The following is a 27,868-nucleotide window of genomic DNA, read 5'->3' as shown; positions in this document are numbered from 1 at the left end:
TTAGTTAGTTATTAAACAAAAGCACTGTGCTATGCAAACACAGAGCTCAATTATTCAAGAGAAAGAGTTGGTGTAAACATTTACTAGCTTCAAATTATCCCTCAAGTATAACGGGTTGAACAATTGTCTTTTTTTCCCCGATCAGGAGAAAATTGGGGGCTCTGTAGTCAAAGAAACACAGTTTCATTGAAACTAAAACTAGTGGGGTTTTTTTCTTCTTAATGTAAATGCCAGTATGCTATGTTTATTTTGTATAGATGACATGTAATAGCTTGATTTTTTAAATGTGCTGACCATGTGCAGCTTACGGTGAGTTCAGCAATTTTTATGAGTTCTGAAGATCCTGAAAATCCATTTCTCTTTCTCCCTTTGTTTTTACATCAGTTCAATCTTGTAAAAACAAACAAAATCCCAACTTTCTTCTTTAATAATGTTATCTCCCTGGAACCTTACCATGATAAAAACATTAAGAAAGAAAATACTTTTCTGTGTTAAGGTAATTTTCTGAAGTGGTGTATTTCAACATGTTGTATGCTATCCTGCATAGAAATGGCAGCAAGGGTTAATGCAGATTTCTGGGTTGGCCTCCCAAAGCCCAGCTGTGCTACTGCAACTGTTTTAGAACACCAGCAGTGGCACAGGGTCTGGGGCCTGACTCAGGATTTGCATCACAGGTTCTCCAAGAACTGCCATTACTGAATGAAAGATTATATAAATGCACAGTTCAGTTAAACAGAGTCAGCAGAAGATACAGATTTGCACAATGACATATAAGAAGTTAATAAAATAAAGATCTATCATGAACGCATACCAATGCTCCATTTAAGAAACCCAGCAGTCTTTTTACTGCTGTATCTAACTACGTACAGCATTTGTGAACTACAACAATTGTCCGTCAGAGAGTTACCTTAAAGGTCAGATCTTTGACCTGAAGTTTTGATCTTTTACAATATCCATTTTTCAAAGCCCAAGAAAACATATACAGATGTTGTCTAGAAACAGAACCTGTGGTGCCTATTATACATTTTATAAAATTATCTACTTCAAGCACACAAGCCAGTTTTACAAAACAATGGCCTAAAATCCCCGTGAAGCAGGAGAGCAAGAAGCCTATAACGTCTGAAGTCAAAAGTCACTGGAAAGACCTTCTGCCTCAGGGTCCAGAAACAGACTCTGCTTGTGGCAAGAAGGGTATTCTCCTTTCTCCCCACTTCCACTGTTTTCCAGTATCTTTTTGTCACTTCTCTTCTCTGAAATACCAGACTCATATTAAGGTACCTTCAATGCAACTCCTTACAGCTTTACAAAAGCTGACAGGAAAGGTGTTGACTAATGTACATATGAAAAGCACTACGTACTCATTAGAAGATTAAGTGCAATAAGAAACAACACAAAGATGAGAATCCACCAGAGACAGCTCTAACAAGCATGGCACTGCAGAAAATAGTCTATATAGGGATATTCCTAACCAGCTGCAGTTACTTTACCTTAACACTCATTGTGTTCACAGGTAACTAAGCCTATTCATGTGGCATAGGTAGCAGCAAGCAATCCCTCTCCAGCAGGAGTTGTATTTCACCATGATTTCTTGGCTGCATAATTATTTGGCCTTATTTCTAGAAGATTTTTCTCCTGGCAGCCCTTCAGCTACCATTCCATATGCACTGCTTTATGTCCTTTGCATTTTTGTACCTCCAGCCCTTCCCCTGCTTTGGTCATCTGTTTAAACCATCAGGGAGAGCTTTACTTGAACTTACCAGCTGAAGGGTAAAACAAAGTAAAGTTTACTCAATGAGACATTATGTTAGGCTTTTAGCCTCAAGTTTAGGAAGGAGGTTATGAAAAAACATGAATTACACAATAAAATGCTGCATTATGCTTGAAAGTAAGATTCCTCCTTAGCTATTTCAGGCTGCATTATCCTCCTCTGGTAGATTACACAGCAAGACCTGAGCCCCAGTGACCTCTTTGCTTGGGCCTTTGTTCCCCCAAATACACTGGTTTGGCTTCCTCCTCATTTCTAATTCAAATAAAGTATTTAGTGTCAGCCAGCAAGTTCCTGTCTTTAGCATCCATAAGCACTTCTGAGATTACAGACCTCACCCCCATCGCACCTTCCCCCTTCCCTGCTGGTATTTTGGGTGCTAACTTGCTCCTCCCACCATGGCACAAGAAGCATTTTTAAAACACTGTCCTTGTTTTACAGGATTCCATGTATTAAAGACATTGACATAATCATTCTGTTAAGCTTACAATCTTGAGTAGGGCATGGGAGATATTAACAAAATTTCAAATTTGGTCACAAGGTAGTAAAACCAAAAAGTCTGCCGTGCTAGTTTGACCCTCTGCTTTCAAACTGCCATAGATTTTGGAATATATTTCATAATGCACCCCAGGAAAAAGACAGGCATTGCGGGGCTGCTGCTGGGGAAGTGCTGCATGTAGGCTGAGCTGCCAGGAGCGCGCTGGGTTTAATTCCACCATCGCCCAGGCATACATGCCCTGGGAACAGGCCAACCCCATCCATGCCTTGAGTCCAACAGCTGCAGAATGACCTTGTGCACCTGACCTCAGAAACACATGAGGCAGAAGGCAGAAGGTTTTAAGGTTTCAACAGGATTTGAAATTCTCTGATTTTCCAACATAGGTGACTAAGATCAGAGAAATATGCAGCAATACAGTTACAATTCAATTGACATTTCTCCTTTCATCCAATAAATTTCTAATTTTACAGTATGGTAACCCAGTATTTGTTTTATCCTTTCTTTTTCAAACAGATAAACTGGGGGGGGGGGGGGGGGGGGGGGGGGGGGGGGAGACATCTCTTAAATGCAGTCAACTTCTTTGTATTTTCCTCCACTCAAAAAAATCAAAGAAAATATGAGGTTCTTAGCTTCTTGTCAATGCCCAGCCAATGCAGGGAAGAAAACCACCAATTACCTGACCTCTGGAAAGAAGAGAGATCAAAGAGATACTCAAGACTGCCCTCCTGATCACAGCATGTAGAAGACCAGCCCACTCTGACTTAGACAACTATATGTTGGTATCGACAGGATACTGCTCTCATTATTTACATTAAACACATAACAGAAGCAGCACATAGACACTGAAGATGAAGCTATTGTGAATTTACACTTTACAGTAATTAAATGTAATGAAGTGTGGGCCTATATTTCAGGAGAGCAATAAAAACCAACTGTAGAATTATTGTGCAATGCACTTGACTCATCTGCTGATGTTACATGTGAATAACATGCACTGGCCAGCCAATTTCAGCTTATGTCATATGCAGTTAGCTTTCTAGTTTTTCAGAAGTCTAGAATCCAGACTTACTGAGAATACAGAATCACAGAATCGTATAGGTTGGAAAAGACCTTTAAGATCATCGAGTCCAACCGTAAACCTAACACTACCAAGACCACCACTACACCATGTCCCTAAGCACCTCATCCAAACGTCCTTTAAATACCTCCAGGGATGGCGACTCAACCACTTCCCTGGGCAGCCTGTTCCAATGCTGGACAACCCCTTCAGTGAAGTAAAATTCCCTAATATCCAGTCTAAACCTCCCCTGGTGCAACTTGAGGCCATTTCCTCTTGTCCTATCACTTGATACCTGGGAGAAGAGACCGACCCCCACCTCTCTACAACCTCCTTTCAGGTAGTTGTAGAGCCTGAGCCTCCCTGAGCCTCCTTTTCTCCAGGCTAAACAACCCCAGTTCCCTCAGCCGCTCCTCGTAAGACTTGTGCTCTAGACCCTTCACCAGCTTCGTTGCCCTTCTCTGGACACGCTCCAGCACCTCAATGTCTCTCTTGTAGTGAGGGGCCCAAAACTGAACACAGTACTGCAGGTGTGGCCTCATCAGTGCCGAGTGCAGGGGCAAGATCACTTCCCTAGTACTGCTGGCCCCACTATTTCTGATACAAGCCAGGATTCTATTGGCCTTCTTGGCCACCTGGGCACACTACCGGCATATATTTAGCCAGCTGTCAACCAACAACCCCAGGGCCTTTTCCACCAGGCAGCTTTCCAGCCTCTCTTCCCCAAGCCTGTAGCGTTGCATGGGGTTGCTGTGGCCCAAGTGCAGGACCTTGCACTTGGCCTTGTTAAACCTCCTACAATTGACCTCGGCCCATCGATCCAGCCTGTCCAGATCCCTCTGCAGAGCCTTCCTACCCTCAAGCAGATCAACACTCCCACACAACTTGGTGTCATCTGCAAACTTACTGAGGGTGCACTCGATCCCCTCATCCAGATCATTGATAAAGATGTTAAACAGAACTGGGCCCAACACAGAGCCCTGGGGAACACCGCTTGTGACTGGCCACCAACTGGAGTAAACTCCATTCACCACCACTCTTTGGGCCCGGCCATCCAGACAGTTTTTTACCCAGCAAAGAGTACACCCGTCCAAGCCATGAGCAGCCAGTTTCTCCAGGAGAATGCTGTGGGAAACTGTGTCAAAGGCTTTACTAAAGTCCAGGTAAACAACATCCACAGCCTTTCCCTCATCCACTAGGCGGGTCACCTTGTCATAGAAGGAGATCAGGTTGGTCAAGCAGGACCTGCCTTTCCTGAACCCATGCTGGCTGGGCTTGATCCCTTGGTTATTCTCTACATGCCGTGTGATGGCACTCAGGATGATCTGCTCCATCAGCTTCCCTGGCACCGAGGTCAGGCTGAAAGGCCTGTAGTTCCCCGGGTCCTCCTTCTGGCCCTTCTCGAAGATGGGTGTCACATTCGCTAATCTCCAGTCAACTGGGACCTCCCCAGTTAGCCAGGACTGCTGGTAAATGATGGAAAGGGGCTTGGTGAGCACTTCTGCCAGGTCCTTCAGTACTCAGGTGGATCTCATTAGGCCCCATAGACTTGTGAGTGTCTACGTGGTGCAGCAGGTCACTAACCATTTCCCCCTGGATTATGGGGGCTCCATTCTGGTCCCTGTCCCTATCTTCTGACTCGGGGGTACCCAGAGAACAATTGGCCCTGCTATTAAAGACTGAGGCAAAGAAGGCATTAAGTACCTCAGCCTTTTCCTCATCCTTTGTCTCTATGCTCCCTCCCCAATCTACTAGGGGCTGGAGATTCTCTTTAGCTCTCCTTTTGCTGCTAATGTATTTGAAGAAGTATTTTTTTTTGTCTTTTACAGCAGTAGCCAGATTGATCTCTAGCTCAGCTTCAGCCCTTCTAATTTTCTCCCTGCACAGCCTCACTACACCTTTGTAGTCCTCCTGACTTGCCTGCCCCTTCTTCCAAAGGTCATAGACTCTCCTCTTTTTCCTGAATTCTAGCCAAAGCTCTAAAAACCTAATTATTAATTAATAATTATCTAGCAAGTTGAAAGCCTAATCTTCTCTAACAACAGTAAATGAAAAAAACCATACTTCTTGCTAAAGATTAAAATTTACTTCTAAGGGCACTCTGCTTTAAAACTAAAACCTGGCTATTATGCAGTAAGGAAGAGTACTGAAAGATTATCCTGTAGTTTAGGTCCTGTCATAATGCTGGGGGATCATTTGCATATCTATTTTTTGCATCCTCCCTGCAATAGTTTACATAAGACAAATGGTAGGTGTGTCAGCTTGCTTTATTATAACAACTCTCCTACCTGAGACCAATGAAGCTTCTTTACAAGGATTTTTCAATTTCAGCCTGCAGATTAACAATGACTTAGTGTCCTTTTTTCCATAATGGGAAGGAAGCCTGCAGAAATGTCTTATTTTGTTATTATGGAAGCAAAACCAATTATTAATACCTAGTTTACTGAATGATCTCTAGGAAAAGCATGGGTGAAGAAAGATTAAACCTTCGTTGAAAGAACAGAAAGACAGGAACAGTAACAATAAGGAACTAACTAAATACTCTCTTTGATATGCAAATGAAAGAGCCAGATAGGCCAAAAGAGTGGTGGAGAACAAAACTGGGAGGAAAGCAGGGAATCCAGAAGAAGGGATACAGAAATGCTTAAAGCCAAAGGAAAGAAAAAGCTTAGAAAAACACTGAATTTGGTGTTGCAAACATCCAGGAAATTCAAGACAGCACTTCAAATCGAAGATGATGTTCTAAAGCAAGCAAAAATGCAATGTTGATGAAATGAATGATTCATATTCTAATCACATTTGTGTAGAATCACTTTTTCATGGTTGCGTGTACACATTTATTAAAATATGCCAATTCAGTTTTTTACACTTGTACACGGCCAGACATATATCTAACAGAGTACATACTGATGGACCAAGCTACAGGTCTCCTAAAACACCACCTGGTTTAATCTTGTCTTTCTAAGCATGTGTGAACATATTTGAGACAAATCCGCCTCTTTCTCCAAAGAGAAGCAGAGAAGTATTTCCTAAAGGCCCCTTCTCACTCCTCCTTCACACTACTGCTGGAGATGGAGATGCCCCCTGGGAACAGCCCCCCTCCCCGTGGTGCCAAGGCACATCCCTGCCTGCCTACAGGGTCCAGTCACCCAGCTGAGCCCACCCCACTGTGCACCCTGGCACAGAGCCCACAGCTGCCCCACCAAAGCAATGATAATGTCCTCTCAGTTGCTGCTGAAGCTCAGAGGTGGAAAAGCCTTGTGCTGCCAGGTAACAGAGCTATAAAAAATTTAGTACTGAGCAAAACTACCCCTAGCGTCACACTGCCCAGCAAGCCTGTGGAAATGGTATAATGTATTTCTTGGGATCCATGCTGTCTTATACACAGCAGGCAGTTGAAATTTGGCAGCTTCCACGTGTTCGTCAAGCACATGTATGCATTCAAGTGCTTAATAATTTGTAGTAACGCTTGCCAGCTTCCATCTAGCCCTTCTAGCATTTCTGTTCCTTTTGAGTACTGCAAGTTTTCTGGCAATATAAATCCTTTAGTTTTGCAGACAGTTTTCAGTGTAGCCTCTGGACATCCACTGTGCCACTCTACCACAGAAGTGCAACATTCCCTATGTTGCTTATAATGTTTCCATTATGCACATCTTCATCAGAGTTTACATCAGCAGAAGCATAAATTCTTACCAGTGTTCACCATAATTCTGCAGCCTGCAGTATAATTTGGGAAGACCATGCACTGGATTTTACTCCTTTGGGGACATTCTTCTCAGGACTTGGTACTATGCTTTAATTTATCACATCTGTATGAAGTCACTGAAAGTAGTGGGATATCACAGTAAAGGGTGGTAGGCAGTGGCCACACTTGCTCTGCAGAAACTTTATTACTGGTAGGAAAAAAAAAAAAAAAGGAAGAGCACAGTCCTGCTAAACTAAACAGACCTGATCTGAAAATCAACAAGGAAAGAGATGGGGAATCCCGATGTGTCATTTTAGAATCAATTTTCAGAGCAGTATTAAAATTATATTGATATACAATTTTACAGTTGACTGGAATACATGTATCTGGGGATTAATGACAAGCACATTAGGCAACAAGTGGAAACAATCAATCTCCTACAAAAACAAACAAGTGAACCTTTCATCACAGAAGGAAAGGACTAAGCTTCGGGTTTGATTTTTCAATGAGTAAGAAAGCAGAGGGCCAGATCTTTCCAAATCCAGCAAGAGAAACAGCTGTTTGCACAGCTGCAGTGGTAAAAACAGAATAAAAAATATCCAGCAACCCATTCTGAACAAGCAGACTCATCCAATGCCAGAGGATGCTAGACTGGGATAGTCACTGATGGCACACACCTCTTCATGCAAGACTGCCAATACCTTAAATTCTCGGTCAGCACCGGCCACTGCCCCGGCAGTGAGACCTCTCGGCTAAGAGTGAGGAAGGGCTGTACATCCTTGCTGGGCAGCACAGCCCACAGAGCCACTCCAAGCCTTGCACTGTAACAACTCCTGAAACTTGTAATTGAGAGCATGAGGGGGTGGAAGAAGCAACACGAAAGAGGAACCAAATGGTACAAGAAATGGGTACTTTACCAGCTCCCTGACCCTGAAACCAAAGTCTCTTTCTCTTTTGTTTTTCTTGGGTATGGGAATCCAGTGCAATGACTATTCCTGCAATTTTAAACGCAAGCTGTTCTCGTGACTCCTTGTGATCAAGAAAATTTGAAATCTTACCCACTTTAACAAACTTACTTTTTCCTCCCCCACACTCTAAATTGACTAGTTCTCCTATTCTTAGCTTTACTTCCCTCCTTCCCTCCTACACGGGCCACCCTGCCCATCCTCCAGCCTTGCCTGAAATCTGAGCAGGTAAAATCTGTTTCTTGCTTCCCTTACCTCAGATTGGTAAGTGCACTTAGTTTTATGCTAATCAATCTAAACAGTTACTCTAAAATATGCAATATTTAGCCATCATTTAATTTTGCTACTATAAATATTATTTCTCCACACTGTGGAGCTGGTTGCATTTCAGTATTAGGTGAATATGGAAACATATAATGTAGCTTGCAAAAGCCCTGCTAAATCAATTTAGCCATCCAAACCAGTAAAACTTTTAATTACTTTATCAGTTCCCAACCTTATTTCTCTTTCTTTCTTCATGCTATGTCTGTATTTGCTTTTTAGATCATTCTTTATAAATATCACAAGATCAGAAAAAGCTGTCACTGTTTTTAGGGTCATCTTCATTCTGCCTCTAGCTGGCTTTTATCCAAAACTCTTGTACCACATCTCACCTGTGGGCTGCGTCCTGTTACATCATGTACAGTCTCAGGCAAGACAGTGGCCTACATAAATACAAGATCTGTTCCAATGCCAGTATGTGCTACCAATTTTTAAAAATATTTGGTTCTATATAATAAATGTTAATTTATCTAAAATTCTTTCGTTGTCATGGAGATTTATTCTGTACATATTCACTTAATTCTTATGTAAATTCTTATATTTCATTAAAATGAAATTAAAAAATTTCTACAAGGTAAAGTGCGACTGAAAATTAGCAGAAACAGGAAAAGAAAATTACATCACTCTATTCAACAGCAAAAAGGTTTCCACAAGGAACACTTTCTCAATGAGTGATTCACAGATCTGTTGGCTCATACCTGTACCAACGTGATTCCAATTCCTTATTGCTTTGATGCATTTGTTTAGTTAAAAAGTAAGGTTTCTATATAAATATTTATGTATTTTCCATATTACAGCATTGAAGAGTAATAAATATTAAAAAAGGAGCTCTAATTCAGTTTGCTGATTCTCCCTTAGTTGACGACTATTTTCATAATTCAGTGCAGACGAGCTGTTACTGTCGCTAATGACTCAAACTTCCTGCCCATGATCTGAAGAAGGATAATGGGAAATACAGAACTGGGTTTGGATCTGACTCCAAGTCAGAGACTAGATGTTTTTCTTCAATACCTTGTTTAGAAATGAAATGCAGCATTGCAGTCATTCAGGAAAACTATTTTCCCCCCACCATTATTAAGTAAGAGGCAGTTTTTGATAAACGTGGCATGCAGGAGAATTTACAGAAAGATTGCCTATTTCTTATATCTCATACTAGGGTTTGTTTTCCCTTCTTTACCTTTCTTTCTACCTCCTACTCACCATTTCTATAGCACCCACAGAACTAGAAGAATCTTGTAGGAAATTCAGGAATTATACATTAAAAGCCTGGGTAAGACTAAATACATGGCCACGCCTTCAAAAGTAGCAATCACCCAGGTGTCTGCAGTGAAATTAGTAAGAACAGTTCAGTGCCCATCATTTTGAAAAAGACAGGTTCATCTTTCAGGAGCTTAATTTCGGTAGACATTTTTAAAAATAATAGTCTTTGTTTCTAGAGGTTGTGAAACCACAGTGCTCATAAACTAGCAGCTCAAGCTTCTCTCTCAGACAAAAGTTTCTGCATTACTGACTGTGTGAGGCAACACGACAAACTGAATTATTTCAGCATTTCACAGCTCCTGTCTGGTGAGCAACAGGGAGGGGGCAAAGGGAAGGATCACTGGCAGCTTGCAAAGGAGGCAGTGGCCTGGGGAGGGGGAAAGAGCAGCACTGAAGGCACTGATGAAGCCGCCCTGACAAGAGCTGGTGAGGCTTCCATTGGATTTCTTTGTCTAGCTAAGGTCACCACGTTATAAGAAAGATGTGGGAATGTGGAGGAAGTTCAATGGACAGTAACTGAGACATAGAAAACACAACCGGGGACAAAAGATTGCAGGGACCATGAATATATAGTCTTCCACAGTCCTCCACTGCTTGAGTTTGCTATAAGGAAGGAAGTAATGACCTTCTATTTACCTGCTGGGGACAAGGCAAACAGATTTTGGCCAAATTTGCAGAAAGAAAGTTTTTCCTATTGAAGCCAAATCTAATTATCAGGCTGGAGACCCACTGGAATAGCCTACATAAGAAGATTACAGAGGTGTTTAAGAAACAAAACCCAAAACCCTGGACCCCCAAGGATGGCTGAAGGATACTGCACGAGCTCAGGGGAACAACCTGCCTGCTCCAGCCTTCCGTGCCAAACCTGCACAGCTGTAGCTGCCATGAAGTTTTAAACACATTGCCCTGGAGCTCACTCTGGCACATTGCTTACTTCCCAATAAGAGTGAAACAAACGGCCATCAAGTTCTGAAACTGGGCACTGCTTGCATAACATACATTGTGCTTATATCCCTCTATGTCACAATTTGCAAGAGTATTCACATTATCATTATTCAGTTCAGGATTATCTCAGGTTCACCTGTTCCAGTCCTCCTTTGGTGGCCTTGGCACCTCTTACAGTGCATGGATGTGTGATACATTCCTTACTCCAGTGGCTAAAGTTCAACATTGAACTGAGAAGTACATTATCTGAAAAGGATTTGCTTTTCAGGCTTCCATAAAAAAATCAACTTAATTATCATTTAGGACACGCATTTTGGTGCTCTGAATATTTACGATAACTGTACTTCAAAACAAACATTTTGGCTTCCCTTTATACTCTTTTCATAATGTACATAGAAAAAGCAATGAAAAACAAAATGTACAAAGCACTCACATCCTAAGTGATTTTATAATTTCAGGAAAGGTGTTGAATCAAGGCATAGAAGACACATCATTAGCTCTTGGGTCAGCCAGAGACTTCCTGTATACATATATGTAGGCTACAGCTCTATAGGCTGTAGGTATATATACCTCGTCACCTGCACAGAGCTGTTAAAACCTCTCTGCATTTCAAATATGAAAGCTAAATTTGTTAATAATTTAGGAAATCAGCTAAGGCTCAATCAGCTTCCTATTAAATTTAACAGGTGTCTCTCTCCTAGTTTGTCTGGTATCCAGGCCATGAATGTCTATATTACAGCGGTGAGGCTGTGGCAGAAAACCGAGAATATGTATGCCAGAGATGCTCTAATCACAAGAAGTCTCGGTATTAACAATACCTAACAAACTAAAGAGCTTCACAGGCACTGATGTGTCCTACCTCCAAAAGGCTTGCCCAGTTCCCAGAGCAGGCTAGCGACATAACAGGCTCGTCCCAACTAGGACATACCCAGGCTAACAACTCCTGCAAAGTTATCTCAAGCAATAACAAAAAAAGGCAAGAGGACATTTGAAAAGAAAACGTTTTAAGTGAAAAGCCTTCCACAGGGGAGTTAAGAACCAGGCCAGCTTTAATGTCACATCAGTTCACATTTAGAGTGTGGCAGGAAGCCAGCCAGTACTATAATTGCACCATCATCATTGCTTGAGTCGTTTAGTCATTTATAAAGCTCCAAGTGTGGTCCCTCTGGCACCTGCTGTTTCACCTAATTCTAAGCGCATATATTGACCACACTGTAAGTATCCTGTGCACAAACATTTACAAAAAAATAATTTGTATCTCTCATCTTGAAGAAAATATTGTAGTTGGTAGATATGAGCAATTCTGTCCAGTGACAGAAAATAAGGTGCTGACCACAAAAAAGTGTAAAGGCATTATTACAACTCTGTACAGGAAAGAAATACCAAATTACATTGCAAAGGCTACAAATGAGCATTAACACACACTTCTTTATTCTTAAATTACTGGTTTTTATCATTACTGCAGCTGAAATCAAGAGACACTAAATGAGCTATTATGACATCAAGGAGCACTTTTACCAGAGCTAATTTGTGTGTTGTCTTCTGATTTCAGAGAATAGAGCATAGTTGGTGTAGTCAAGTCAGACCTCTTTTTTTTTTGCCAGTCCTGACTGAGGGGACTGTAACTTGCTCATGTGAAACAAAGAGTTCCAAAGGACTGCTCTGACCCCTGTTCAAAAGACAGAGTGCCACCACATAACGAGACCAGAGCTCAGAAATAAATAAAAGATGCTACTCTGCCACTAGTTTATAAAAGACCCCCACTTTAGTGACTGATTAATTCCTTGACTCTTTTTGATGCCCCTTAACAATTCTAATTTCCATAAGCAGAAACAAGAAGGTGTGCCCGAAGCCTGGGAAGGCTTCAGAAAATTTTGTCCATAAAAGGTAATTATTCCTGCATCTCTTAAAAAGGCAAGATCTTTAGAACAATTAATTAATATTTTTGTTAATGTATGCTCCATAAAAGAAGATAGTATCAGCTTGAATCTATATTTCAGAGGAAATTATATGAAATCTGAAATGGAAGCGAGTCAAGAGACTGTCAGCCATAAGCGGTATTTTTAGACAATGTTTGGTGCACTTAATAATAAGATGGAGGAAGAAACAGAAGAGTTTGTGGTCAAGATGCCGAAGTACAGACAAGGAGAATGTATAGATTGACATTGTAATTTGAAGCTGAAAAAAGAGAGTCTAACAAAAACTTCTTATCAATCCGCAGGTATTCTGACTAAACTGAAGTTAAAGTAGAGTTGATGTTTTTTGCTTAAATTAATATTTGGAAAAGTGATATATTGGTGATTCAGCTGAAAGGCAATAGATATGAATAAAATCTGAATGGAAAAGACCAACTTCAAAAAAAGTTAGCCCATAAAAGACAGCTATCAGACTTCACTGTGCTGCAAGACCTGTTACTGCCTGTAATAATAAAGAGATTAACTGTTAGAAGTAAAGCCAGATCAACAAAGTGACCAAGAATCTGTTGAAATACACCATGTGATAGAAAAGAAAGTGAAACTTAACAGTACCAAGAAATTACATTTAAGTAAAGAATGATGAAGGGACAGAGGGAAAAAGGAAAAGCAAGAGAAAAATATAACTGAACCAAGCTTAAAAAGAATCGTCATTATTCTAAAAGGGAAGAACTATAAGAAAATTGAAGAGTAATAATCAAAGAGGTTAACACAAAAAAGCGAGGCCACTGGCTACTTATCTAACCAAAACTTTGAACAGTCTAAGGTTTACTGATTATTAATAAAAATGTGTTTTAAAAGCAATTAGTTTGACAAACAATTTGCCTATATAAATGAGATGAGTCTATTTTTTTTCCAGGAAAACTACATCAGTTTTTGTGGTGTCAATTCATTCTACATTCTTTTACAGTCACTGCATTTACACTCTTTTTTCCACTGTGATCTTAATTCATACTAAAATGATTGATTCCATTTATTTGAGCTCAAATTTAGTCCCATCTGTGTGAAAGCACCTAGAGGGTTAATTTCATCAACTCTGCCTCTAGCTTTCTCCTGTTAAACAGAGAAGAGCTGAAATGGAGAGAAGCTTTCTGACTATAAATCTGCCTTTTAAAAGAATCCACATAAGATTTATTACTTTATTCTATACGCACAAAATGTCATCACCCCAAAACCCAATAAAACCAAATTTCATTATGTCTTTTCCATCACTCAAACTTCTCATGTAAAAGATGTGTCTATGGTCTGAACTATGGCTCTGCAATGCTTTTCATAAGAAGACGAGGTGAGAAGGAAGATGTGAGAGAGGGATGAAAATCGACCTTTGCTGGCCACTTGGCTCCCAGTCCTGAAATTTCCTATCCACAAGTGCAGTGGAAACACAGTCCTTCAAAGAATGTTCAAATGTTAGTCATCATTCTGCTGTACATTTGAACAGCTGTGCTGATTTGGGGGGGTTGTTTTTCAGCTAGCTCCTGCCCTGTTGAGGACCAGTGTGACGGCAGCCTGCTCTCAGTATCATGGCAGTGTGAGAAACACAGCCGTGTGCTGTTGGGCACACTGCTGCTGGGACACTCAGAGCCATACCAGAGGATCATCCCTCAGGATTCTGTCAAAACACTGCTGGTTTAAATGCACTTCAACCATGCATGTCTGTTTTAAACGTGTAGGAATGAAAGAGGACGGTCAAGCAAATGTCTAAGTCATATGTGCCAGCACTGGGCTGGAGATGCAGCATCTGGAAAGAATGAGAATATCAGTTAATTTAGATTTACTGACCTTTTCTCTCTGTCTTGGTCAGTACGTCCATAGGTCTGTCATATTTCAAAAGCTCTTTGTCCCTGCTCACTTACTGGGTTGGCAAAAACCATCATACAAACTGGCAATAAATATTCTAATTTACACAAACTTCTCCAATTTAATGTAGAGTTATATTTGTTGTGTTTGGGATGGTGAAATATTATATGTCAGGATATGACCTACAATGTGATTTACAAAGTCTGGGAAACAGATTTTAAAAATACAACCAAAACCAACCTGATTTCAGCTGTATTAACTCAGATGTGTAACTGATACTTTTGTTTGAATTTATCTCCTTTTGGATAACACAACCGAAAATGTGTCATAATGAAAGCTCATTTTAGCAATAACGTGAATGATTTGACAGAAATATTAAATATGGTGAAGTGAATAATTTTATTACGCAGAATTTTATGTTAGAGTGGCATGAAACCAGCAGCACGTCAACAATACTAATAGGATTCTAGAAAACTAATCGGATCTCGGGTATTTATAAAATCAGCTTCATGATAAGGGGAATGTGTATGGGAAAGAACTTACTCATCTGCAGCTCAAATGCTATTCAAAAGAAGAATGGACATCTGGGATGGCAGAAAACAAGAGAAATAAAGCAGTTGATATAAAAAGTACCGGCATATTACCAGAATTAGCAGTAACAGTAACAGCAATGAAGATGTTTACAGTAAGGAGAGCAGATGCGTTTGTGTAACAGATCTAGTTGTATCATTTGCTGACAGCTAATTTGAAAGAGGCATAACAGTAACTCCTCCAGAATACAAAAGTTGCTTTGCTGCTTTTGTATGGACTTTACAAAGTGCTTTACAAAGTCACGTAGCTGTGCACCAAGCACATAATGTCCTCCAAACCCTTGGGGTGGTCCCTGGCCACGTCGGGGTCCTGCTTGCCTGCACGCTCTCTGTACAGGGTCTTGTCTCGAGTACAAGCATAGGGTGGATCTCAAGACAGGGTCACAGCTTTCCCTCCACATCTGACACAACCCTACTGCCCATCAGGATATTTTCCAGCATCGCTTTGCTTTCTCCTGGGATGGGAGTCATGCAAGCATAGTGGAAAGAGTGCACAAGACCTCTCTGTAAGTCAGGACATTTCCTTCATGCATGATAAAAAGATGTATGGATTGAAAAGATTAAGCATGAGAGGGCAGGTCTGCCCTAAGGCAGAAAGCTAAATTTACCCTCACTAGAACTCAGAGGGCAGCCATTGTATAGTGCAATGCAAGAGTTAATCCTTCAGCCCAGCTGAAAGAGAGGAAAGGGACAGCTAATGCTTAACTGGAGTGACTAGTACCAAACATCTTGGCTGCATAGCTCTATTAAATAATTTTTGGTTTAAGTTTGAAGAGTGAAGTAATACTCCTATTACTAGCTTAACAGCTGAAAATAGCTTTTTATGTTTTTTGTTTCATTGGTTGTTTTTTGTTTTTTATCCAAATCACAGATCAGAGAGGACTGTATCGCCAAAGTTTCCAGTTCTGTTGTATATGGAGAAAAGGAGCATGCTGAATTCAGAAGACCTCCATAGGATTAGTGCTCACACGTAGCTTCACAAGGGGGCACCGTAATTCTACGTGACTTTCTATTCTAAGTGACTAAACGGCTTTGCTTCTCGTCAAGCAATGCCAAACAGCTCGTCCTAGACAAACTACTGGATTAAGCATATAATTTTGGGGAAATATCAATCTGAGAGATCAAATCCCATAGTCACTGCTGAGTACAGATTACAGAATGTTGAAAATGTCATAAAACTAAATCCTAGTTCCATCTAGTAATGCAACTCCCCATTCTGGATCCCATGGAGTCTTTTATCTTCAGTTCTTCTACCACACAGATCGTTGCTGCTCAGGAACCAACCATTTCAGTGGCATATTTGTGTTTTCGCTTTGCAAACGCTTCTCAACAAAGAGTCCTGTAGAGTATCCACGTGAATATATAAAGGGCTATGTAAAAGGTAAGGCATCTTGCACAGTGCCCTCTCTAGCTCAGGACTGGGCACTCACTGGTCATTTAACTTGCAGTACATTTCTCCTGATTGCTTTGGCTCGGTATTGAGAGACTATGCACCTTTCTTCTGCCAAACTAAAGATGTTGCAAGAGGAGTTGCTTTTGTTGTTATTCTTCAGAAATAGTTCATCTCAAGGTTGTAGCTATGACCATGGTACAAAAAAAAGTATGCTTTTGTTTTCTCAAGTCAAAGATACTTTCAGACTGAGTCTTTGATGTATATTTGTATAACAGTCTTCTAAAATACTAAACTTTAATTACAGAAGAAGGAAGATCAAATAACCTGTCCTTACATGAGCTGGTAATCACCAACACCAGTGAATTAACTGATTTACTCAAGCCAATATCAAATGCTTTTCATATCTTCTCTTGCTCTAAAAATCCAAATCCCTACCACTAAAATATCGCCCCAGCACTGTTACAGAATTATTTCACTTTATGCATATGCACCTACACCACAAGCATGTGCAGCCTTATAAGCAATATCTTCAGAACTCCATAGCTGTCTTGCAGAACCTTTGTAACAAAACCAGAGGTTTTATAAATACAATGAATACCAAAGGCAATTTCTTTCTTGTTACTCTGCTTACCAAATTTTTATCTGACATAACACTATCCTCCTGGTGGGCTGATTGCCACCTACCATATTTTGTGATGACCTGTCAATGCAATTTTGCCCTTTTTTCCTGCCTTTTGTCTGCTCTAGCATACTCTGATGCTATGCACCTGCTGAGCACCTTCCTTCAATAGTGTGTGCTCTTCAGAATTTACTGATAATTTCCTCCATTTTCAACTCATGTATCCTTTGCAAAAAAAATCTCCGGGTAATCACATTTCCAAAGACATTTTAAAGCCAATTCCTGCAGATATTTACTCATGTGAATAAACTATATGCTGACGAAATAATTCCAGTAATTACTAACACAGGGATTATGCGCAGAGAAGAAATCTGGACTGTAACATCCTTGGGGAAGGTACCGAGCGAGGTGCGTACAGGCAACTTACCTGTCAAATAGTTCTCCACCTGTGACCAATTCCAGAACAAGACTGATTTCTGTAGGGGTCTCAAATATCTCTTTCAGTTTTATCTGGTAAAAGATAACAAAAAGGATTCATTTTGCTTATTTGTCTTCTTGCTGAGCATATCACAGGGCCAACAGCAGGAAACAGAGTACAGTCAATAAAGCAGAGGATGGTACCAACTGAAGTTGGTGCATCATTTAACTTGCAAGTTATTGTGCATGTTCTCTCCCACCCCCCTTTTTTTTGCTAGCTTTATCTCCTTTGCATTCCTTTTCTTTTTTTGTTATTTTCATACTCCTCATACCTCAGCAACCTCTGTGTAATACAGGAGTTTAAGAAGCTGCTTTCATTAGTGCTTGTCAACACCTGTCTGCCAATCTTTCAGAGTAACTGAATGTAAGACCTTCCCCACCCTCCAAGGACTGACACCACCAACTTCCCTATTCATTTACAGAACTTCTTTTGCATAGTTTCTCACTCAACTCTGTCAGAACATCAGTAACTTATCTTGAAGTGTAAGTATAATTCAACAGTCTTCCATAATGAGCTGCTAATGTGCTTATGAGGAAAACCTAAAGCTTTAATCCAGAAGTCTACCAAGTCTGTATAGGTGAACCACAACAGTCATCTCTCAGGAACAGGAAGAGATTTTTAAAAAACAAAGAAACAAATGTGGAGTGAAAGAACAAGGCTAAACTTACAATGTTTGGATGTGAAAGGCGAAGAAGTACTCCAATTTCTGTGCGGACAATTTTCTTGTCTACCTGGTTAAAAGTGGGGAGGGAAAAAGTGAAAAATTTATTTCTATGTTCACCATAGAAACTTCTAGCTGCATCACTGGAAAATATGTATGAACAGCATATCTAGTTCTCTTAGGAGAATAAGTTGCAAGACACACAAGTCAAATATACTGTAAGGAGTAATTTTCCTTTAACATGAGACAGATACTGTAACAGAAAAACATCTGCATCTAGCAAAATGATTACAAATGTACATGTAAGTCACGCTGGAAGTAGAATATAGGAGAGACACCTGAAAAAGGTGCTAAAATTCCTATTTTTACTCAAGTTCTGCGCTTGTCTATCGCTACTTATGTTGGTTCAGTTTATGCCAGGATAGCTTCCTTTTGACACACTGTCCAGCAGCTGTACTGGAAAAAGGTTTCTGCACATAGGATGTGCACATCAAAGCAGTGTAACATACTGCTTAGAACAAAACAGTGATGCAAAAGTCAAACACCCCCAGCCACAGACAGAGTATAAGGTTTAAATTCAACTTGCTTCAGATATATCTAACAGAATGGTCTGTTAATACAAAAGACTGTCTGTTTGGTTAAACCTCTGAGAGGATTAGCCCTTCCCTTTCCTTCCCTTCTCAAAGTGCAGTCTTTAACAATCCAGGCACAACCTATGTCCTCTTGGGGGACATCAGTCATTTCGCACAAGAAATGCAGTCCTATGGAGTATTTCATTCAGGAAATTCAACTGCAGCTCTCCCGGAACTTGAATGCTTAAGCAAGCAAGAAAGGAAAATGCTCATAAGCAAATTATGTATGCTTTTATGTTGCTAAGGTAATTAGTACAAAAAGAAACTATCTATCTGGTTTGCAAATATTCTCACAAATCCTAGAGAAATCCTACACTGATGACAATTATAAACATATTTCTTCTACAGCACTCTTCATCTCAGGAGTTACAAAATGAATAACAGTCAGCAAGTTAAGTCACTACCTGTTTCCAAACTGATGACACAGATGACATCAAGCAGAACATTTTGAGGGGGGGTTGTGTGTTTTTTTTTAGTGGAGGCTTTTCATCAAACACATGTTTTGGTTTTGGTTTTTACATCATATGGAAAATGAACAGTCATAATACATAAACCTTTAAAAGGGACATAAAACTACCTTCAAATTCTTAGTGAGGAAGACTCATGCTTAAAAAACAATCCCTTTTTTTTGTCACCTGAAAGAAGAGCTGTACTTCTCTGTATTTGATTTTTTCCAGCAACAACAAAATCCAAGTATCAGTCACATTCAGAACTACAGGATAGGCAGAATTTGATTCTCCCTTTGTGTCAGTCAGGAATGATTCCAGGTTAGTAATGCCACAGCGCTCTGACAGTGGTGTAAATGAGTGGACAACTAGAGCCCTTAGGGACTTCTTGAAACTCATTGACATTTAACCTCTTTTAGTGGCTCTGCCAGAAAGCAAAATGAAAGAAAGAAAAAACTTTAGACAGATTCAGTGCATGTGAGAAGCAGCAGAAAGCTAAAATCAAGGAGGAAGGAAGTATTCCATTACCTGAACACCGAATTGGTGGTAAAGAACATGGTCAATAACTAAATCTTCACAGGTAAATGCCATCTCTGGGATCAAACACAGGACCCTTTAAGCTGTGCGACCATCACAGGCTTTATAAACTTTATTGTTTTCCACTCCAAATGCAAAGGTTTCTTTGCTCTTGCCCGCTACATAAATACGGAGCAGCAGGTTTGAAGGATGGTCTCCTGTGCAGTTTTCCTAAAATGCTGTGAGCACCAGCCTGTGGTGTTACTTGGTTTCAACATCCCCTTGGCATCAGTGCTGTTATTCAACTCTGGGTTACTTTTTTGAGTGCAAACGCACAGACAGGCACTCCAAATCTCACTGCTGGGTAGCAAGGGGCTCTTGATGATTCAGAGAGTAATACATGTTTGGACTGTTTTCATATGCTTTTCACTTCAGACAAGATCAGAAAAATTAATGTACAATATTGCATGGACAGTCATTTCCTCAGGAGAGCTGTTTAGACTGAGCAATTTTCATTATCCAAAAGCACCACTACAAACTGAACAACCTACAGTTTGTTTTCTGCAGTTTTGAAAATGTTTGCACATCAAGCATGCCTGGCAACAAGCATGGAAGAGGCTGTCCAAATGCTAAAGATGCTTCCTTTTGGCACTGAGTAGTTACAACTGAGAAACTATAGAGGCCTCCTCTCATCTTGCAGGTGGCAACAAATTAAGTGAAAAAGTTAAGTGAGACTCAGTTTCAGGTCCTTGCTTTCCTAGACATTTACTCTGCAACCACAGGTGAGCCCTTCTGTGATCCAGGTCCTGACCGGACACAAAACAGTAGACTTTCATAATAGTTCCTCAGGTGGTTGTATGAGGAAAAGGTACCTAAAAATTCAAGATGCTAAGAGGCAATGGAAAATACGCCACAGAGAAACACTTAGGAGGGTTACATATTTATAAGCATCCTGGAAAATGGCTGTTGGGATAGATTTTACAACAGAAGCGTGCATATATAAGTGATATGAATCGTTCCAGAGTAAAAGCAGCAGCATATGTAGTCATGGCATTTTATTACAGACAGCCTGTTTTATCACTTTTATTTTCTTACCTTCTTCTACACTAAATATAGAGCTATATCAATGCTTATCTTGTTTCAGCTCCTTTCAGCAAAATGTACCTACTTATATGAGGGTCAAACTTGGCCTATTTTAGTTTGGGCAGGAGTATCAGCAATTCAGCTACTTACATTCCTGACAGAAATTATTTGATAGGATGACAGTCAGGCATTTCACTCTACAGTATATGTTGCTAGAGTAACAAATTTTAATACTCAGATAATTGAACTGAGTATATACTCAGATAATTTAACATTACCATAAATGTTTGGGCAAATTATGTTTGGCTAGATCAAATACAGTGGTCTGATTTGCGTAGATGTAATAACTGACCAAAATGAGGCAAACAATCAATGTTAACTTTCAGATGTTTTCCGGTTCCACTAGTTAAACAATTAGCCTTCTAGAAGCTTCCTTTATTCTTTGTTTTTAATCTACGCTAAATGGACTAGAGTATGCTTTTGGTCAAACATTTCATTAGTATAATTTGATTTCTACTTAAATGATTACTTTTCTCTGTGTGAAAAACTTACACTAATTCTGTACCACATCATGTGAATGACTGGTTGGGTGATTTTAACACTGGTGCAATTTCACTGAGCTGTATTTTCTGTTTGCAGACTTTAAATTGCAAACAATCAAGAGGCATTTCCTGTGATAGGCCTATGAAGCAGCATTCTGCTGTGGTACATCCATGTCAATTTGAGAAGTCATTTGCCAGGTAATCCTGAAATGGTTATTTATCAGTTTTTCACCACTGACCCTAGGCATGAATTTTATGACCACTGCCCATAGACCAAAAAGATCAAACAAAGTTGCTAGATAGCCTATAATTATTAAAACCCAATCTATATGCTTCCATGACTTACCTGTAGAGACATCAACATGAAGCACTAAAATGCAGCAAATCTGCAAGAACTGCTTGTAGGTGCAATACAGCCCTGCCTGGAGCTGTGGCTCCACAGCACACTTTAGTAAGCAAACCAGGAGCTGTGACTGTAGCACAGGTAAGCATCTGCATGCTGGCTTTAATCTAACTAGAGAAAGTACCTGCAGCAGCAAAGATCCAGCAACCTGAACTTGGGAGCAAGAGGCAGTCCAAGAACCCAGTGGGCTGAACTGAAATGTCTATCTGTACTGCAGCCAGACGCGTGGCTTTGTGGTGTTACCCGAGATCACTAGACAAATGGTAGCATGCTGTGTGCACTCAAAACTGCAATCATATGTCCTGTTTGCAGACAGACAGCCATAGGATTAACAGCATTAACAGAGTATTTCACGCAACCAGGGCCCAGGAGGTTAGGACAAGTGTGGGTGAATGAAATTATCCAACCCCTTAATTTACATTAAAGCATTTACATAAACAAAGTAATTATTCCTGGATTATTCCTAGTATTTTGTATCTCCAGTTATTGACTTCTCTAGAATTAGGAATTTATCTATTTTATAGATATGTGTCTACAAACACTGTGTCTTTGAAATTTGATACTGGTCATGCAGTGAAGTAGTGCTAGGTCTATAATCAGTCTATTTCTGATTTATAAATTTCGACCTATTTTGACAAGGGAAAGGGCTGGAAAAATCTTTAATGAAAGCTGAGATTCTTCCATGTTTCCATGCCCTGAGATGGTGAGGTGGAGTGATGGACGTGCTACATGTTCCCATGCCCTGAGATGTAGAAGTGTTGCTTCTATCTGAATTAAATGAAACAAGATAAAATGAACTGTCACTGTAAACAGATTGATCCAGCTGCTCCCTTGCAATATGGTGCACCATCCTGAAAAAAGGTGGCCAACAGATGTACAGACCCCTCAAACTTAGTAGAGAACAAGAAGCAGAGCACATTCCTCATCCTACAAGTCCAGTCTCCACTGCCCTCCTTCTCCAGGGTGCTGTGGGCATGGAGGCGTACATCTGGCCAGGTGTGATCACCACGCGGGTTGGGTGACAACGCTGTGCCCAGGCAAGTGGTGTGAAGCGGCCAATGCAAACAGCTCTCAAGGAGCTTCACAGCACTGCCCACCTCAGGGAGGCTGTTCACCCCAGCTCTGCACAGCTCCTTACTTAACATCCCACTTATTGACTCACGTGAACACCTCTAATTTGAGCAATGAATGCTTTATTGAACCAGCAGGTCAGGCTCTGAGCATGTATTTCTCTGCACTTACCGGGAACATGCTGCAAATCATTATTGGCTTGCCACCACACTCTATTAAATGCTTCCAAGAAACAATTTTTATGTTCATCTTAGCTAAAGTAACTGCTCTGCAGCCTAACCCTTTCTGTATTTTATGAATTCAATTGCTAATCACCATTTATAACTTTGCCATTACTTTGTCTTCTCACAGTTAAGCTGAAATATTAAAACCTATACAGACACAGATTACCCACAAGCTGAGCTGCCGATTCCCTGGTAGTCTAAAAGGCCTGTTCCCAATTGTCACAACTACACACAGGGCTGCTGGGTTACCCAGGTACTCTTGAAAGATTTCAAGAGAAAAAGAAATGAGCTTGAATTTAAAGCTTGAATTTAAATACATTTTCACAAGAAGAAGATTCAAAGTACATATTTTCTACACAGTTTTAGGGTTTCCTTTTTAATTTCATAATGTCCTGGATAACAGGAATTCCAGTTTCTGCCCAGCTCATACATAGAATATCTTCTCAGAAAGTCTTTCAGTCAAGACTTCAAGATTAAAACACTCTGAAGAAGACTTCTGAATATGCTTTTTCATCTGTATAAAGCTGGGTAGTACTGCTGAAATCATGCATCTGAGCTGGTCTATGTATCAATGCAAGATGTGGATGTCAGTTTTCACCATAAGTGATAAAGAATCTTGGGTGATACAAAAAATGGTATGAGAGAAAAATCCCAGAACAAATGAAAACAGATGCTTTATATGTGACCCAGTCTATCTGAGTTACTCCGGTGTAATTCAGTAACCAGCACAGCACTGGACAGTGGGTAAAAGCATAATTAAAAAAAGCTGACCCTTCTCAATGAAAGGATACTTCTTTGTTCCAACTAGGGCATTTATTAACACCTGCTTCAGGTGATTTGAGTCTTTGCATGACCTTTTTTTTGAATGAAAATAAAAGTTTCTCACGTAAAGAATTCCTCCTATGTTTTAGGGGCTGTTCTTGTTGGGACACTGCTTGACCTTCTCAGCAAGGTCAGCAGCTCTCTTTTTGTATGGGAACAACCTTTGTACTCCTAATGGACTAATATGATCTTTTTTTAAAAAAAATGGTTCAAAATCATCTTTGTTATATTTTAATCTTGGCAGACTATTCTGGCTCTATCTCCATGCAAGCTGAACATGAAGTCCCTGAAGAACGCATCAAACAATACAATAAAGCACGGCAGTAATTGCACAGCCCTGCAGTATCTTCCATAAACTCAGCAGGGAGTTTTCAGCCTGTAGGTTACTGAGAATTTTTCTTTTGAGCCTCCATAAGTAAACTTGCATTATTAATGCGAAGAAAATAGACTATTCATTATTAGAGCAACTATTTTCTGCGCACATGTCCACCCTTCAAATTTGCGGCTGTAATCCTTCAATTGATGCATATTCTTCAGACTGAACACACTTGCATGGAACTACTGCAAGGTACATCAATGTGCTTGCATTTGTACTTGCATTAGGTGCCTAAAAGTCTGCTTGTACATGAAAACCTGCTGGCTGCAAATACAGATTTGGCTGGGCTTGTACAACCATATGCTTTTAAAAAATGAAAGAGAAATGCACTATCTGCATATGATAGTACTGATAATCTGTTAAATGTAAATCATTCCATCAAAGAAGCAACACTTCTGTTTCTCAAAAAAGCACAGTACCTTTGCAGGCAAACCATCAGATGGATAGATATAATTTGTGGGATTGTATAGACTTCAGCACAGTAAATCACATGTTGACATAGGTGATTAACAGTCCCTGCATCTTGTAACATACAATTTCAATGGTAAAGCTGACCAGGTGCAGGTAATATTCCCCAAAGACACACAAGCTTTTGTGAATGGGTTCTATTGCTCACCCACATTAACTTGGTGGCATCACCGAAGTGTGAAGGATGGGTGCAGAGGCACTTATAGCTTGCACAACACTGTTCATTTGCAATAATACATTTTACGTCTGAGTTCAAATCAAGTTATATGTTCATTAGAACAGGCCTTATTATATGCTGTGGTCTAACTATATGACTAATGTGGTTGTTATTTCTGTTCCTGACTCATTTATACACAGATTTCTGCAAATATGTTTGATAATTGTTGAATGGTTTATGCAAACAAATTTCAGGCTATTAGGTATTAATGAACTGCTCATTTCAGCTATTCACTGTTTATACTGTGTTACTGCCACTGCTACTGTTCCCAAAGCTGGGTGGGGGAGGACACTTTTAAGATTCAAGAACAATGTGTAAATCAAAAGGTAAGTACTTTTTTTTAGTTCAAAATAGTCGCGTTTATAGAATTATACTTCCCATTTTGAAAATTGTACTTCCCATTTTCTTGCCCATTCTTGCTTTTCACCTATACAGTTACAAATCCAAAAATTTCCTCTCTTCTCAGTGAAAATTTATTAATCCAGCTTTTATTCTAAGTGATGTAACCAGTTTTAGGCATCTGGCATTCTGTAAAAGGCTTCACATTCACACCATGCCTCTGAATAAATAAATTGCCATGTAGCAGTAGTCCCTTAGAAATTGAGAGCTATTAGGTGATAGGACATTTCCTATCATCCTGTACAACATTTTATCTTAAAGCTACTCAGATTTCTTAGGAGTCCTCAGCTGCATGATAGGGATCTGGAATACATTATGTCTACTTATATTATTCACCAAGTGCAATGCTTGCTGCAATTTAAGAAATTGCACATAAATAATAAGCTAGTGCACCCATCCTTCTCTGAATTAACTCACACTTACAGATCCACGTGAACCTTCACTGTTACCCAATGAAGGTTTGATGCATCAGGGCTACCATTAATATAGTAATCTCCATCGCAGATATCAAATTATTCCATATGATCAATGTACTGGTATTGGCTGGGATAGAGTTAATTTTCTTCATAGGAACTTGTATGGGGCTATGTTTTGGATTTGTGATGAAAACTGTGTTGATAACAAAGGGATGTTTTAGCTATGGCTAAGCAGTGCTTATGCAGCATCAGGGCCTTTTCTGCTTCTCACACTACCCCAGGCTGGGGGTGCACAAGAAGTTGGGAGGAGACACAGCTGGGACAGCTGACCCCAACTGACCAAGGGGATATCCCATATCATGTAACACTGTGTTCTACAATAAAAGCTGAGGGAAGAAGGAGGAAGGGGGGACATTTGGAGTTATGGCATTTGTCTTTCCAACTAGCCATTACGTGTGAAGGAGCCCTGCTTTCCTGGAGATGGCTGAACACCTGCCTGCCCATGGGAAGGAGTGAATGAATTCCTTGTTTTGCTTTGCTTGCACATTTACCTATTAAACTGTCTTTATCTCAGCCCACAAGTTTTCTCACGGTTACCTTTCCAATTCTCTCCCCCATCTCACTGGGGGTAGTGAGCGAGCAGCTGTTGGGCTGAGCTGCTGGCCAGGATTAAACCAGGACAATCAACTATATGCTGTACCACCCCATTTTGTAAACAGTAACATAGGTGATGATTGGGGAAGGCCTAGTTGTGAGTCTGATGATCAAATGAGACTATTTTGTTCAAAATCTTTCAGGTGGGATGAAATCTTGACAACATCAGCTGCAGATTAAGTCTTGCATATTTTCTGATGAATCACTCTGAATCTCTGGACCTGCTGCTTAAATGACACCTGTACTAGGAGACTTATAATGTCCTGATGCTAGACAATTCTTCTGGTAGGTCAGCCCCAAACACTGATAATGAGGGGTCCTGAAGTCTCTTCAGTGTTGCTTGATAGTATATAGAACCTGTAATGCTACACTTACAGGAACCATATAAATAATCCCATACCCCAAAGCTGCTTAAAATTTACAGGTTATATACTTTATAATCTGAATAACACAGAAAACCAGTAGATCCTCAGAGGAAAGCAGGGAAGGAATTCCTTGCAGAAACTTTTCAGGTACTGAAAATGAAAAATATTTGATATAGTTGGAAGAGAACACAGAGAAGCATGCAGAGATGGTGAGATAGTTGGAGAGGTAGGCAGACATATGAAAGCAAGGCCTTATAACTAATTTAGAGAGCTCGCTTCATAGATTAGAAACTGTGAGCTGAGTTTCTTGTTAGTGCTATGTGTCAACAAATAACATTAGAATTTACAGGACTGTTTTTGTCCCTACACCTCTCCAGTCCCTATGGAGGACGTTTCAACTACATTAATGACAACATGTTAACTTGTCTCCTCTGCCAGGATCTATGAGCTCTGCTGGAAAAAAAGGACAAGTGACTGAGCAGGCTGAGTGCAGCAGGAACATACAGTGACTTCCCTCTCCAACAGATCACCCCAACCTGTGAATTCTGCGCACAAGAGCCACAGGGTGCTTTCCATATTTGATCCTGTGTTCCCTGACGCTTCACACAATTTAGGAGTAAATGGAGGAGATGCTGAAAGGAGAAATTGTAAGCTATGTGAACTTGAACCAGAACAGGTGAATATTTGAATTTCAGGAGACTCGCCTATGTCTCCCTTTATGGCCACTGAATTCACATGCATGTTTGGCAAATGACACAGAATCAGACCTAAAACCCACCTCTGTTGCATATAGTGTGATTTGGGGTGCAATTTTGTTACTTAAAAAAAACCCGCAACCACTGAAGACCCTCTAGGTTCTTAAGTTACCGCAGGTAAAATCTGTGGCTACTTCAGGTTTTAATGATGTCTAGCTACTCAGTGATGAGAAACTATCTGGGACCTTCAACCTAAGTTTTTTGAGGTCCTTATTACAACCACAATACTCTGACGATACTCTCATAAACTTTGGGATGAACAAGCTCTGTACAAAGCTCAGTGGTAATAAAGCTGTCTCTATTTGAATACATTTCACATATGTACTACATGGGAGGAACAAGACCTGGCTTATAACACACAAGTTCTTAGGTGACATAACACACAAGTTAAAAGGTGACATTATAGTGTGTGTCTGCTATAGACCACCTGACCAGGAAGAAGAAGTGCATGAGGCTCACTACAGACAGATG

At 40.2% G+C, this 27,868-nt stretch overlaps 1 protein-coding gene across 3 annotated transcripts in view; it reads right to left on the bottom strand.

The window, feature by feature from the left end:
- Nucleotides 1–27,868, bottom strand: part of CAMK4 (calcium/calmodulin dependent protein kinase IV) — a 175,954-nt gene that overhangs the window by 60,229 nt on the left and 87,857 nt on the right. For all 3 annotated transcript variants that reach the window (XM_075488666.1, XM_075488668.1, XM_075488667.1), the window contains 2 exons: nucleotides 18,016–18,078; nucleotides 17,297–17,379 (listed from right to left, as the gene is read on the bottom strand). In XM_075488666.1, coding sequence (XP_075344781.1) covers nucleotides 17,297–17,379; nucleotides 18,016–18,078 — 146 coding nt within the window. The remainder of the gene's footprint in view (nucleotides 1–17,296; nucleotides 17,380–18,015; nucleotides 18,079–27,868) is intronic.

This window comes from Mycteria americana, chromosome Z (genome assembly GCF_035582795.1).
Source record: "Mycteria americana isolate JAX WOST 10 ecotype Jacksonville Zoo and Gardens chromosome Z, USCA_MyAme_1.0, whole genome shotgun sequence".
In the NCBI taxonomy this organism is placed as follows: domain Eukaryota; kingdom Metazoa; phylum Chordata; class Aves; order Ciconiiformes; family Ciconiidae; genus Mycteria; species Mycteria americana.
Note: the sequence above shows the minus strand (reverse complement) of the source record. Positions and strands in the feature narration are given on the sequence as shown.